Here is a 16,044-nt window from a genome sequence, read left to right as displayed (position 1 = left end):
GAAGAAGAAGAGTTTGGATTTGATATCTCGCTTTATCACTACCCGAAGGAGTCTCAAAGCGGCTAACAATCTCCTTTCCCTTCCTCCCCCACAACAAACACTCTGTGAGGTGGGTGGGGCTGAGAGACTTCAGAGAAGTGTGACTAGCCCAAGGTCACCCAGCAGCTGCATGTGGAGGAGCGGAGACGCGAACCCGGTTCCCCAGATTACGAGTCTACCGCTCTTAACCACTACACCACACTGGCTCTCAATGAGGGATTGAGAGGGATGATGAGGGATGGGAAAGCAAAAATAAAATAAAATATGCCTTTCTACTTTGGAGTTAGGTCCCACCCACACTGTACAGTTAAAGCACTCTTATACCACTTTAGGAGTCATGGATTCCAACCCCCCCCCCCCAAAAAAAAGAATTGTGGGAACCGTGCATGCTGAAAATTGTTAGACGTCTAACAAGTTCCTAGCAGTCTTTGGGGAAAACGATGACTCTCACAGTGCTACAGCTTTAAATGTATGGCGTGACTGACTTTATTTGCCACTGCGTCCCAGTCCTGCTTATTAACATGTGACTCGTGTTTTCATTTTGCCCCTTCCTGCTTAACATAACATGGTGGAGAGATCACACCAGGCACAGGCAAACTCTGGCCCTCCAGAAGTTTGGGACTATATTTCCCATCATCCCTGACCATTGGTCCTGTTAGCTAGGGGTGATGGGAATTGTAGTCCCAAACATCTGGAGGGCCGGAGTTTGCCCATGCCTGGATCACACAATGCCTGCTGGGCTACATATTACCAACATGTCATCCATTTGGCCCTTGGTTTTATGCCTTTCCAATGGTCTTTCACTGTGTTCCCACTTTGATGTATTTTGAGACAGATTTTCATCTGGGCTCCAGAAAGGTGCCTGAGGCTGGTGCTTTGATGCAGAGATCATCCTACATGTTCTCCCCCCCCCCCTTTTCCTCTTCACTGCTAGCGCTCCTACTCTGACAGTGTCCCAGATTTCTTGGAATTCTGTGATAGACTCTTCACAGACAAGTCATGTGTTTGGCAGAAGTATGTGTGCTGTTCTTATCCTGCCTCTGTTCTGGAAGCTGTCAGAACAAGGCATTGACTCCAGTGCCTTTCCTGCAGGGTGTCAGCTTACAAATGGCATGGAGTGGGCAGTTTTGGGATGCAGTTACTGCATTGCCCCTATTCAGGTGTTCATCTCCTCTGCACCCACTGCCAGCCATTTGCACCCAGGCTGCTCACCCCATAGGATCCCAGTCTAATGAAGACAGTATGAGGCAGGCCCCCTACACGAAGGGAACAGATCTATCAATTTCAGTTTCTCATTTTCCCAGTCTTCAGTGCTGTACATTTCTGCAGCAATTCACAATTAAAAAAAAACAAAAACTGCATGAAAGTTGTCAGTATTTCAGTGTGGATTTCTCCCAACACATTTTTTGTATGCAGTGTTGCCTAATGCACACAATTCTGGAAACCAATTTCCCCTCATGTAGTACATTTTTGTATATAGTTCTTGCTGATGTATGTGAAAATTTATGTATGTTTATGTACAACTTTTGTACATAAAAATGCATTTTTGCAAATATTCTTTAGCTGCAGTCCTGCAGCAGTCTGGATGGCCGTGTTTTAAGCGGGTTTGCCCTTACAAGCAAATTTAAAGGATTCCCCTCCCCTCCCCAGGTAATAAAAGCAACCTTTTAATGCACTGGGGATGACCATGTGTGTATGTGATGAGATATAGAGCTAGTGTTATTCCTACTGTCGCTCACCTGTTTATTTAAAGCAGAAGACACTTGTCCATCTAGAGCTCATTATTGTATTGTGGGATTGTGCAACACAAACTCTGGGCCACACCTCAGTTCATTATTGTAGTGGCATCTGCTCCTGATAGTTCATTGGCATGCCAATGAAGATTGTCAAGACTACCCCATGTTCTGAACGAAAATGCCTGTTTCTTAATGTTTCCACTTATGACAACAAAACTTCCCCTCCCAATTTTCAGCTGAAATTTACTTCTCTCCACGCCAGATGTTGGGAACTTAGGCCCTCCGGATGTTGCTGAACTACAATTCCCATCAGCCCCAGGAAGCATGGCCAATGGGCCTGGGGATGGTGGGGGTTGTAGTTCAGCAACATCTGGTGGGCCAAAGGTTTTCCACATCTGTGCTGCAGCTCCTCAGTGTTTTCTCTGGCCAGAATTGAACCTATTGTTGTTAACAGCTCACTTTTATATCTTCACATTCATCAAAGCTGACGTCTTGCGCTCTTTGCACTGGGAAGAATTTAATTCTTGTATGGCTGTCAGTGAGACCGCGAGTACGCTCTGAACCTTGCCAGTTTTCTTGTCGGGGCTGCAAGATCTATTACAGGTCTGATTCCTTCCTTTGACATCTCTTTCCTTTGGACATTCCTGTTCTGTCACATTTCAGTGAGAAAACACATTTCTCTTACTTCCAACCTTGCCCCCTGGATCCTGAGGGTGCCTTCTTTGCAGACACACTTTAGCAATGCTTTGGGGCAATAGATAAATCTTTTCTTCAGCTGACATACAGTATTGCTTTGCTTAAAAGTTACTGCCTTCACCTTGGGCGGAACCTCCTTTTCCTCCACTTTGGGCAGGTAATGCTTTGTCCCGTCCTTGTAAATATCCCTAAATTGCTCCCCCTTTTTGTGCTTGCTTACCTTCCCGCCAGAGCTGTACCTATTTATCTACTTGCACTTTTACGTGCTTTCGAACTGCTAGGTGGGCAGGAGCTGGGACTGTCTGGACCTAATGGTCCTTTACCTTTACTTTGTGCTTGCTGATTACTGAACTAAGGCAGATTCATAAATGAATAATCACTGTAAAATAGGTAAAAACTACTGATTCCTATGAAGTAAGGACCATTGATACAGGATGATCGTGTAACATAGAAACAAAAAAACCACTTTGTTTTACGTTTGGCTTTTAAATTTTTTTTTACTGGTGGGTGTCTGATGATGAATTTGGCAGTCGAAAATCTGCCTTAAAAACCCCGACTGATGCACACTAGTGTTACAGGTCAGTGTGGAACAGGGCTTCCCCCAGATACGGTATTTGGGTGCCAAGTTTCCCCCTCTCTGAACCAGAGCTTTGATAATTGAGGTGAGATGACATGCTGAACTTCTTTTCCTTCCAAACAGAGGGGCAGAGGGGGATAATAGCCCTGCCATTAACACCCATTGCAAAATCAATCGACAAGACAAAAGTCCCCATTGTCTCCCTCCCAAGAGGGAGATTGCCAGGGCAAGGGGTGTGTGTGGTGTCACTCAGGAAAAAAGTTGTCCTTTTGCACAGAGGTGTGGGTTTTTGTTTTTTGTTTTTGCACCTTCTGGGAACGAGGAGGAGGAGGAGGAAGTAGGAAGTAGTCTCCCCAGCCACTCTGGGCGGTTTCCAGCAAGGATTAAAATACAATAAAATGTCACAGATTAAAATCTTCCCTAAACAGGGCTGCCTTCAGATGTTTTCTAAATGTCAGGTAGTTTATCTCCTTGACCTCTGATGGGAGGACATTCCACAGGATGGGCGCCACTACTGAGAAGGCCCTCTGCCTGGTTCCCTGTAGCTTTGCTTCTCGCAGTGAGGGAACCACCAGAAGGCCCTTGGTGCTGGATCTCAGTGTCCGGGCAGAAAAATGGGGGTGGAGACACTCCTTCAGGTATACTGGCCCGGGAAGCCCCTCTTGAGATGTAATGCTCTGAACTCCCTCCATTGAAGACTTTAAGTATAAATATGTGCACATAAACCAAAGAAGTGTATCTGAAGAAGTGTGCATGCACACAAAAGCTCATACCAAAATAAAAAACTTAGTTGGTCTTTAAGGTGCTGCTGGAAGGAATTCTTTTATTTTGTTTTGACTACATCAGACCAACACGGCTACCTACCTGTAACCTGCACATAAACCGTATTTCTCTGCTGTGCCTTGATTTCTCAATGGAAAAAGAAACATGGCTGAGTGCCTAGAACCCCCTGGAATTCTGCTACCAGTCAGCAGAAATTGGGGGTGGCACACAACCTTTATAAGACTATTTTATTTTATTTTTATCCCGCCTTTCCTCCAGAAATAGGACTCAAGGTGGTTTGCAAAAATTAAAATGCAGATAAAGCTATATAAAAGGTTATTGTTAAAATGTAATTAACTACCTGCAGATTTAAAGCAATGTTATTTTAAGTAAATAATTTTCCTTCTTTTAAATAGCTGTCAATCTTAGGAACTTATTCTCTTATCTCTTCCGTATGGATGAAGCCTCTGAGCCATCAGGAGAGCAAAAAGCATTCAACCAATGGACTCATGGGTGGACTTGGTGCAGAAGTCCCAGCCCCCATTCAGTACAATTAGCAGCATGCACCCCTTAAACAACAACACCCCACATACTTACCACATTTTGGAGTACAGTACTGTAATACTAATTACCATTGGAAGGTGGAAGCTACCAGTTGTTAAGTCCAGAGTCTAAAACAAGAATGTGTGAACCTGAGCCTTTCCAGATGTGATTAGACTCCGACTCCCATCCCCCCTGGCAAATATGCCCAAAGGCCAGGGCTGATGGGAGCTGTAGTTCAGCAACATCTGGAGAGCCAGAGGTTCCCACCCCCCTTGGACGATCAGCTCTGATTTCACATCCCAGTCTTTGTTATTTCCTCCCTGAGCTCATAGAATAAGTGACGCGAAAAAGTTCCTCTTTCCCACTCGGAAGAGGAAGTTTCAAAAGCCCCACTCCTCCCCCTTAAGTAACGGTCTGCGGGAAGGGCTGGAGAGGGGAAGAGGCGTTGGAGGAGGCCACTTTTGCGCGCGCTCCCCCCGCGTAGTCCCGGGACAGTAAAAACTGGAGAGGGGGCGGCGGCAACGAGACAGGAAACCGCAAAGGAAAGCCGTCCTCCAGGCAGAAAGTTTCAGCCAAGGGAGTTTGGAGAGGACGAGAGGGAAACGCGGTGAAGCCGAGATCTGATTCCAGGAACGGGGAAGCTCAGCTTCCAAATTATTCCTCAGCCCGTTTCAGAGGCGGCTGGATCCCAGCGTACCAGCAGATCGGAGATCTACCGCGCCGGGAGAGCGGGGAGGAGGTAGAGGCCGCCCAAGAACAGAGTGTCGTCGGCTGTTGCCGGGAGGAAGGAGGCGGGGGTATCGGCTGCTGCGCCCGGGGCCCTGCATCGCGCGTCCCGGTGGACGGGAAAGGATCGTTGGGTAACGAATGACCTGCTCCTGATCCGCTACAATGGGCTGAAGAGATTTCACTTAAAAACAGAGAACCTTGACGCTCTCTTGACTACCAGAACCGCTTGAATGTCATGCCCACTGTGCGCGCTCAGAGGCTTCCCGACTGAGCTTTCCCGGCGCGCAACGAGGCGCCATGACCGCCTACAGACTCAACTTGCGCGTCTTCTGGCCGCTGGTGACGTGCGGATTCACCGCGATCCTGTACCTCTTGCAAGCGCTGAGCAGCCAAGCCGGCGCCGGCGCGGCCCTCGGGGACTCCGGCTTGGGCGCCCCGCTGCTGAAAGCATCGCTGCTCCTCTTGCTCCTCCTGGCCTGTTTGGCGCTGCGCTATCGCGACCGGCTGCCCGGCCGCGCCCAGAGACCCGCCGGCCTCGCGGAGAGCCCCGAGGGTGCCTGGAGTGAACTTCGACGGCGGCGGCAGCAGCGGCGGCGCGACTTGCTGGAGGAGTTTTACGAGCAGCAGTTGAGGCTCTCGCCCCACGTGCTGGGCCACAGCAAGGCGCACGTCAGCCTCGTGGTGGGTGAGCTGGTGCGCGCCGGCAAGGCTCCGGACCGGCTGGCGTCGCGCGGGGACTTCGTGCAAGTGGGCAGCGCCTACGAGCAGCACAAAGTGCGCAGCCCAGATTGCTTCGACGTGCTGGTGCCTCTGCGGTTGCCGCCCCGCCTGGAGCTGCGGGTACAGCCCCGTCGGGGGACCGAGGCGGGCCTGCTCGGAGCCTTCGTGTGCGCCCTCCAAGTGGTTGCCGGTTGCGCACACGACGAGGCGGGCAGCGGCCGAAGTAACGGCCCCTCTCCGCGCGTGGTGGGGGCGCTAAGCGAGGCGCTGTGCGTGGAGCTGCCGTCGGCTCAGGGCGGCGGGAGCCACCTGTCGTCGGCGCTGGTGCTGCGCTGGTTCCAGGGCCACGTGCAGCGGTGCCTGGGGGCCGTGCGCTCCCGCCTCCAGGAGCGCTGCCGGGTCAGCTTGGCCGTCGGGCCCGGGCGCCCGCTCACGTTGCATATCGCGCCTCGCTCCGACTACGTCTGTTGCCACCTTTCCATGGCCGTGCGCCTCACGCCGGCCATCCCGTTCGGCGAGGCGCTCTACCTCACCCCTTTGCCGTCGGCCCAGCCGCCGGCTCCCGGGAAGCTGGGAGCCTTCTGGACGCTCAACGTCTCCAAACCGGAGCAGAAGCTGCTGGGCTTCTTAAAGGAGCAAGCTCCTGCTGACTCCTGCCACCTCAAGTGCCTGCAGATCCTCAAGGGGCTCAGGGACCTGGGGGGACGCTCTTTGGAGCAGCCGCTGGGCGCTCAGTGGAACCGGATCCTTTCCTCCTATGTCCTCAAGACGGCGCTTTTGTGGCTCCTCCTGCGGGGTCCCTTGCAAGCTTGGGAGGACCAGTTCCTGGTGGAGAGGCTGGAGAACCTCTTCCTGTTCCTCGTGGAAAGCCTGCAGAGGCGTGAGCTGTTGCACCTCTTCTTGGGGAACCCCAACCTCCCTGAAGCCCTGAGCCTGCCCAAAATCCTCAAGGAAGCTGCTCCAGTCAACCTGCTGGCCGACTTTGATGGCCCTACCTTGGACAAGGTGGCCGGCCAGCTCTTGAACACTTGGAAGCAGGCACCCAAGATGATCAGGATGTACAGTGGCCACAGATACAGGAGAAAACATCCTGCCTGAGGTTGGAGCAGAGGACTCTCAGTTTAAGGGAGCACCATTCGGGCTGTGCGTGCCTTTGCTTAATCTGTGGCCATAATATTAATTGCAGAGTTGGAAGGGGTTGTAGAGGTCCTCTAGTCCAACCCCTGCTCAAAGCACGATTTGAAGTGTGAGATTAAGTATCTACAGAGAAATCACCACCAGCCTTCTGCTTAAACACCAGCAAAGAAGATATCCAGTATCTCCCTAATGGCCCAGCAGCTCTTACAATTAGTGTGGCAGCTTAGCTGAAATCTGCCATTTCCATCCTTTAGGGTCTAGTTGTGCCTTCTGAAGCTTCAGCGAAGACGTTTTCTGTGTCTTCTTAGTACTATTAACATCAACAGTAGCCTCTGTTCCATAGTCAATAACAACTTTTGGGTAGGAGAGTTTTGTCAGAATTTATGAAGTCCCTCCCCCTTACAATCCTGATCCTCTCCAGACAGTTGCTATTTTTAAATATATAAAACACATGTTTACTGTAATTATGCGTTTGATGTAATGTGTAGTTTGGCCCAGAGGTAATTTCATTTGGAATGTGGTTAAGCCATCACAATGGGTCTGTCCTACTCATATGTTTTTCACATGGTTTTTGCTGTCTTTCGAATGCACCACTTACCAGATGCAGAGCACATGGTCTCCTGAAAGCGATTACGGTACCTCTGATATCTTAATGCATGCCAGTGCATTTGGGAGCAAACGGTCCACAATGACAACATAGAATGTGGGTGCTGTTTTAAAAAACGACATAAAAAATGAGTGTGAAAGTTGCCCTTAAATACACAGGTCGGCACTACCGCTGGGTTATTTTATGGGCTTCAAATTAAATAGAATAGTTCTGATATCGCTAATCAAGTAGTGGGGCAATTTTAGGGAAATACTGTGCCGGTTGCATCCTGAGAGTAAACACAGGTTTGTCTCCAACCGAGTTTTGCTCAGGGAATTGAAATGAGTTGTGCTCATAATATGACTGAAGTTTTCCGTAACTCTGATTTTTTTGGGAATTGAGTCTGGTCTATTTCCTCTGGAAGGATGTATAAAGGTGCAGAATTTCACCCTAATAACCACTTGTAATCCTTCTTCACCCAACATTTCTTATTACAAGCTGTTGTGGTGAGGTGGGTTCAGCTTTTGGACATTGGTACCAGCAAGTTGGGATATATGTTGTGCTTGAAGAGGGAACCTGTGTATGGAAGTATCTTGCAGCAGCTCCTTTGGGGAGCTTCCCTTTCAGACAGGTATGGGGAACCCGTGCCCCCTGAGATCACTGAACTACAACTCCCATCAGCCTCAGCCAGCATGCCCATTGGTCAGGGAGCATGGGCATGTTCCTGGACTCCAGGAACAGCTAGAAAACCACAGGTGGTTTATCCCTTCTCTAAGGCATTACTGTGGAAGAATCTGGCTGTGTGTGCACTATATCTTGAAAGCACTTGTCCTCAAAGAATTCTGGGCTCTGTTAAGCGTTTGTTAAGCATTGCTGGGAATTGTAACCGTGTGAAGTGCTCATAATTCTTTTGAAGGGAGCGCATGTGCTTCAAATGTGCTTTAAAGGTATAGTTTATACACAGCCCACAAAGCCAGAGTTGTGTACAATATCCAGAACCTCTCTTGGCCTTGACTCGGAATGTGCTTATAGCTACAAGAGCCCTTTATCTCTAGTGTGGGTGAGGATTTTTACATGCCACCGCACTCAAACTATTTCAAGTGGTGGGGTATGCAAGCTCACGGCCTGCACTTATCTGAACGGCTCATGTGACCCACGGTCACATTCCCCCCCCCTGCCCAGTTGGAAACAAAATTGGGTGTCCTCTGTTGTGTGATTTGGCATTGAGCCTGAGGACCTGAACAATTTTCCTAACGTCTCACATAATGTGGGTCAACAATGAACACCAAAGATGGGATGGTGGTCAAGGAGATGTTGGTGATGGGATGTGAAATGGTGACATTTCCCCAAGAGGGCACGAGAGATCTAGCTGCCATCCGAAGGGAAGTTTCATCTTGGGGACTTAAATACAAATATGCGTTCAGAGACCAAAAATATTAGCACTCTATTTTCATGAAGGCCTCTTGTTTTTATTCTTGCAGTGTGTGTAGGCTGTCTTAAGCATTTTTTTCTCTGAAGCACCTGAGCAATAATAAGCAAAGAATTGGGTAAAAGAAACAGGTACCCAGATTTTCAATAAGCTGCCTTTATAAAGGCAGATCCAGAACATTTACCTTAAGAGGTACTGTCAAACCTAAATCAGTATTTTGCTTTAACCAGCTGCCTTGTTGAAAGCTACTCTCCGGTGTGTGATTTAAAAGAATCCAGCTCAGGGGGGAGTTTCTAAACCCTCTTGTTGCTTCTGACAACAAACTTTGTCTGTTGACTGTTCCAGTGAATCTCTTGGTGCTGGGCCAGGCAAAGTCTTCCCAGATTAAAATCAACAGGAGCTTGGCTTTTTAACCCCTTAGTGTACAAAAGCAAAGCATACCAAAGACTTGAGGACGTCATGCTATGTTCTTGGCTCTTGAGAAGCAAGTCCCACTTAGTACGATTTCCTCCTGAGCAAATGAATGTACATAGGATCGGGGCCATTGTGTGCGGCGGGAGCAGACCCTTCCGCTCGGAACTGCTTGCAGTACCTAGCCACAAAAAGGAAATAAAACCGAAGGGGGTCTCTGTAAGGGCTCTGGCATCTCCCCGAAGGTGCCAGGTGTTTGTGCTGACCCCAGCTGCTTCACATGGAACATTGTCCACATAAATATAGGTACAGGGATATTGCCATGGTAGCAAATAATGTGATCAATCATAGCTGGCAAACTGGTCTATATCAGCACAGAAGTCAGTTTGCTTTCAGTGGTCAACCTGACACTGGGTTGGTTTTATCCCCCTGCCACCTGAGATGGGCTATCGCTGATTCCAGCTGTTTTTGGACTACAATTCCCATTATCCCTGACCACTGGTCCTACTAGCTAGGGATGGTGGGAGATGTCCAAAAACAGCTGGAGACAAAAGTTCGGGAAACACTGGGCTACATGGGCCTTCTCTGATTTTGGAGGCCCGGTGGAATGGCGCCTCACTTTCTGTTTCCCATGTGCGGTTGCAGAACGAGGCTTTGCGTCTCGTGCCTTTGTAATGCCAGTTTTGACAGTGTTACTCAGCAGCTCTCTTGACCGGTTTACATGTAATGTTATTTTATTTTATTTTGGAGGTGTAGCTCAGGAATCCCCAAACTTTGACCCTCCATATGTTTTGGACTACAGTTCCCATCATCCCTGACCACTGGTCCTGTTAGCTAGGGATCATGGGAGTTGTAGGCCAAAACATCTGGAGGGCCGCAGTTTGGGGATGCCTGGTGTAGATGCTTTGCATCCACTGTTTGCTAATTGCTAATAATTAGTTTTCCTTAGGCGTGTCGGCATTTGGGGGAGCCTTTTCCAGACTGAGGGCCACATTCCTTTGTGGGCAACCTTCTAGGGGCTGCATGTCAATGGTGGGTGGAGCCAAAGGCCCTGAATGGGCAAAGTGATGAATGAGGCTTTGTTGTACTGTAATAGGTTGCATTCCAGCCAAGCGAACAACTTCTGTTTCTACACACACACACACCTCTCTCCAGCCTTCTAGGCAAACAAGAGGTATTATTAGAGTTCAAGGGTGCACATTGAGGAGCATGTAGATCTGGGCTGGTGAGATATGCTGTCTGGGGGAGAGTGCATGGGTTCTGGAGTGCCTAAGGGTCATATAGAACGGCCTGGAGGATCACATTTGAGGTTCCGAGGTTCCATACTCCTGATGTCCAACGAGCCTTTGCATAGAATGGAAGGTTGCAACAGCAAGAATGCTGCCATCACTGTTAACAGGCTGCATCAAGAAATGTGCCATTAGTGGGGTGGGTGGGGAAGTGCAGTTGGCTTTGGAAATGAAGGGAGATGGAAAGGAAATGTGTTGGAAGACATAGTTGGAGCAGTAGTAGCCAGGAAAATATAAATCAAATGTTTGTGGAGGTTGGAGAAGGGACTGGGAAGGAGGTATAAATGAAGGCATTTGGGGGGGGGAAGGGGCGTTGAGCATGTGGCAAATGAGTTCCTAAGCCATTAACAATATTCAATTGGCTGATACCGGGGGCAGGACCTCCTTACTGGGACTGTCTTAATGGGAAGGCCTGACAAACCCCCTTCCTGCTTTGAGACAAGTGTTGCGGCAGGAAAGCTGACTGTAGAATATGAGACTCTTAATCTCAGGGTTGTGGGTTGAAGCCCCACATTAGACAAAAAAAAAATATTCCTGCATTGCAGGGGGTTGAACTAGATGACCTCGTGGTCCCTTCCAACTCTATGATTCTATGATATTCTTGGCACTTTATAATTGAATTTTGCTGTTGGTGCAGAGACGGTTGTTTTGTTTTGCTGGTGTAAGGAAATGGCTTTGCTCCAACATGTCCAACTTGGGTGTATATGAGGATGCAATGCTCATTTAAGGTGGGGTGGGGAGCCTCAGGCCTAGGGGGCAAATGCACTCCCCACCCCAGGCCTCTCTCTCTGGCCTTGGGTCTCACTCTGCTCCCCCAGCCACAGGCCTCAAGGAGCCTTGCTTTACGCCCTTCTTGAGTGATTTGGAATTTGTCCTTCAATTCTGATTCTGCCTCTCAGTTGTGTTAGCTTGGTGAGCTGTGGTCCCTGCATTGCAGGGGGTTGGACTAGATGACCCTTGGGGTCCCTTCCAACCCGACCTTTCCGTGATTCTGTTGATGGAGGTTAGAGAGGTGTGTGCATAGAAACTGGCCTGTTGCTCAAAGGTGGAATTTGTTTTCATTGCCCCACCCACTTTTGCCTCTGGCCCCACCCATCACTTGCATGCGGCCACTGGAAGGCCGCCCAGAAGGATATGCGGCCCCTGGGCTGAAAAAGCTTGGACTAATGTAAAGAAGGGTTTCAGGAGACCAGTGCCCAGGCGGAGGGAGCCTGAATGTGAATACTTGGATTTAATTATCCGAAGGAGATGCTTGTTATGTTGGAGCAGAGTGATCATTTTAAGATGTGCTTGACCACACACCAAAACCTCTCTCTCTGTGTGTGTGTGTGTGTGTGTGTACCTTGCACACATTCATTTTTCCGCTGTTGTTTTTGCATGCCTTACTCTCCAGCCGTTCAGTGTGAGTCATCTCTCCATCTCTGCAGAAATTAATCATTAGGAGTTGTTATGGGTTGGTTGAGAAAGCTGCAGGATGGAGGGCTTGTTTGTCAAATAGTCTCGTAGTCTAATAAGAGACTAAATTGAAGAGCCACGCAAAGAAGCACATCATTTTGGACACTGCTGTGTGACTTCTTTCTTCTCTTTTTACCCCTCCACCCTGCACACCGTATTTTGGAAGCACTAGAATCTAAGCCTAGGCTCTTGTTTCTCAACCATTGAGGGATACAAATGCATTTAACTGTACACTGAACACAGTGGGACATCTGAGTGAAACATGCATAGAATTCCTTTATAAGATAGTCTTGCAAAGCAGTCACTTCCTTAGTCTCCTGTGGTGAGCAGTGATTGCCTCCAGGTGACCACGTATGGAAACATTTGCAAAGGTTAGTTGCCCAGTCCACTTTGTGCCACAGATGATTAACATACCAGTAGGCACTAGTAACTTTTGCATTTGTTGTTTAGTCGTGTCCGACTCTTCGTGACTTCATGGACCAGAGCACGCCAGGCACTCCTGTCTTCCACTGCATACTGATTTCCAAAAGTGATTTCATATTTGCAGTATTATAAGTACATCTTGCAGGCATGGCTGGTGTTGGTTATAATTTTCTCATTCATAGAATCACTCAGTCTGGACTCCAGAAGTGTTCCTATACCTCTAGACTTGTGTAGAAGGAGCAATCTGACTGTAGTGACGTTTCCCAAAATCATAATCTTCGGTAGGCAACTCCAAAAGGTGGGAGACATGGACCTGATACCCTCTCCCCATTCACGTAGTGAAATAGTTGAGAACTTGCTTTAAGCCCCCCGTCCCCCCCCAGAAGAAACCATTCCTCTTCCAGGTTTTGCATCTTGTTGCCAAATAATGCAAACTAAACCTTAACTTTACAACTGACAATTGTGGTACGATAATGGCTATTAGTTATCTATCAGACCAAGTGTGTTTTGATGCTTATTGGAAGATGCAAAAGCACTTTGAGTATTATTTAATTGTTTAAAATTTGGAGGAGCGAGAAGTGGTGTTAAGAAGTTTTTTTTTAATGTCATGATTTTTTAATTGTTTATGAAGTTGCTAATAATAATAATAATAATAATAATAATAATAATAATGTGCTCACTTTTTTCCAATAAAAAGCTGATCGTATTTGAATCTTGCCACTAACAATAAACAGCTGTTTGAAGCCTCCTGGGCTTGCTTCTTTGCGTGCCAAAAGATGACTTGCACACAATGGTGAACGTGCTCCAACAGGAAGTTTTCCCAGAGAGGGCTGTTGAACAGGAGTGGCATGAAAGTCTAATCACTTCAAGAACGCTGAAGAAGAAGAAGAAGAAGAAGAAGAAGAAGAAGAAGAAGAAGAAGAAGAAGAAGAAGAAGAAGAAGAAGAAGAAGAAGAAGAAGAAGAAGAAGAAGAAGAAGAAGCACACAGCAGATTGTGCCTCACTGTTTTTTTCTTATTCTCTGCTCAAAACAGTTTCTCTGGTGGATGTTTCCCACCAACCAATCTGTGGTATCTGTGTATCTGAAGATACATCCAGCCGGGTCTCCCCAGCCACTGGGCAGCTTCCAGCAAAGATTAAAATACAATAAAATACAATAATATGTCACAGATTAAAAACTTCCCTAAACAGGGCTGCCTTCAGATGTTTTCTAAATGTCAGGTAGTTGTTTATCTCCTTGACCTCTGATGGGAGGACATTCCACAGGACGGGCGCCCCTACTGAGAAGGCCCTCTGCCTGGTTCCCTGTAGCTTTGCTTCTCGCAGTGAGGGCACCGCCAGAAGACCCTTGGCGCTGGAACTCTGTGTCCGGGCTGAACAATGGGGGTGGAGACACTCCTTCAGGTATACTGGGCCGAGGAATAAGCCCCTCTTGAGATGTAATGCTCTGAACTCCCTCCATTGAAGACTTTAAGTATAAATATGTGCACATAAACCAAATAAGTGTATCTGAAGAAGTGTGCATGCACACGAAAGCTCATACCAAAATAAAAATTTAGTTGGTCTTTAAGGTGCTACTGAAGGAATTCTTTTTTGCTCCCACCAACCAACTTTGGGTATCAGAGGTAGGTGTGTTGCCAGGCACCTAAGGGAATCTGGACAGAGGGCCATGACACCTTTGCAAAAATACCGGTATATCACGTGCTCCCTAGACTAGTTGCCAAGTAAGAAAGGAGGCAGGTAGTTGGCTGAGAGTAGACTGAGCTTGGTACAGTGCCCAATTTTCCCTAACAGACCAGCCTCCACTGGAATAGGGATCTGCTAGCAACTCTCAGCATCCTTAGCTACAGTTCCCAAGATTCTTTGGGGGAATGCATGTGGCCATAGATAAAGTAGAGCTATTGAGTTAATGGGCCTTGGGTCTGAAGTCAACATAAAAATGCTTTTAATTCCCATAGTTCCAAATATTAAAAGGGTGTGTGGATTCCTTATGCATGTAATAATGGTAATCAAAGCACCTTCATTTTGTTCTCATATATTTATACAAAAACAATCTCCCCCCTTGATGCATCTATTTTATCAGAAGCTTAGAGTGACAGGCGTATTGTTTGTTATGACTAATTGTCTCGACAAGAATAAATTGGACTGGATATTTTTGTTGGAGCCAAAGACATTCCTTCAACAGTTACCAGATGGAAGCACAACACAACATATAAACGGGCTGGTACAAGGATGTCACCAGCTCCAAGCAACACAGCATTTTTGGCAACAAGGGCTTGCCTTTTTTTATTTTTATCAGTGACAATTGGATGACGGGGCAGGAAGGAGGGAAGCAACTTGGGATTTTATATAATTTATTTAACGATGCACTGTAATATAACCACCGCTCTGTCAAGGCAGTTTACAATTTAAAACGTTAGAACGAGCAAATGCTGTAAAATATTGTCAGGCCAACATCAGAAGTTGGCCTGGACTCTCTCCCTTCTGCCTTCCCTCACATCAGGCTGGCCTGAGTAGCCCAAACCAATTCTATGATCCTAAGCCCCAACAAGTATGGCCAATGGCAAGGGATGATAGGAGTTGTAGTCCAGTTCCCCATATCGGAAATAAGCAATATGAACTGAGGGCATTGCTATCAGGGGTGCCAACTTGAATAAAATATTGGTTGAGGGGGCAGGTAAGCCCCACCCTGCATAATCAATCACATGACATGGTACCCACCATCTGAGTGGCAATGCCCATCAACTTTGAGGGGTCTGCCTCACCCCCTCAACTATTTTATTGAGGTGGCGGCGAAGGGACCTCAACCCTTAGGAGTTGGCTTCTAGGATTGACATGCGAGTTTCTATTGGGCTGATAGAAGTTTCTATTCTAGCATATAGGTGTGCTTTGGACGTGTCCATTCTTTATTGTTTTAAAAACTAACTTTAGTTATTGTTTTCGCACTGTTCCCAAAACTATTTTTGGCTGTGGTATGTTTGCCAGTCCCTTTGAGATGTTTGTAAAAGAGGATTCATAAATAAAATACTGTACTACCATTACCGGTACTACTTACTGTCTGCCCCTTGGCTGTTTTGAATAGGCAATCCTCTTTCCACATGGCATTATGTGCCTTCAATGGAATCCTTCTGCTCAGTTGTAGAGGATCTTACTGGCGTGCAACCTAGAAATTCAACTTCCTGAATAAATGAAGCATTAGATCAGCTGTTATAAAGGAAATGAATCATTCCTCTGTTTATCTTGAGATAGTTGTCTAGCCACTGCCTAATGAATCTTGGTTTTGTTTTGTTTTTTGTTTTTTTAAAGTTGATTTCATTCCAATTCTGGAAACACACACACACACTATAATCCATCCAATAATTTGTGTTTAACAACATCTGGAACACCTACTGCGCCCATTACTAGGGTTAACGGGGTTTATAGGATTCAGAGACATTTTGCTAGGCTGGTGCTGAACACATCAAATATCCTGGGGCGTTCCTTGGAGATGACTCTCGCTGCCTGACAGATGG

At 47.3% G+C, this 16,044-nt stretch overlaps 1 protein-coding gene across 1 annotated transcript; it reads left to right on the top strand.

Annotated features, from left to right (window-relative positions):
• Nucleotides 1-4,690: 4,690 nt before the first annotated feature.
• On the top strand, nucleotides 4,691-15,739 carry ITPRIPL2 (ITPRIP like 2). Its single transcript, XM_035131999.2, has one exon. The coding sequence runs from the start codon at nucleotides 5,380-5,382 to the stop codon at nucleotides 6,898-6,900; it is 1,521 nt and encodes a 506-aa protein (XP_034987890.2). The 5' UTR covers nucleotides 4,691-5,379; the 3' UTR covers nucleotides 6,901-15,739.
• Nucleotides 15,740-16,044: the final 305 nt, after the last annotated feature.

This window comes from Zootoca vivipara, chromosome 14 (genome assembly GCF_963506605.1).
Source record: "Zootoca vivipara chromosome 14, rZooViv1.1, whole genome shotgun sequence".
NCBI lineage: Eukaryota > Metazoa > Chordata > Lepidosauria > Squamata > Lacertidae > Zootoca > Zootoca vivipara.
The sequence above is the reverse complement of the archived record's forward strand: the minus strand, read 5'-3'. Positions and strand labels throughout refer to the sequence as shown.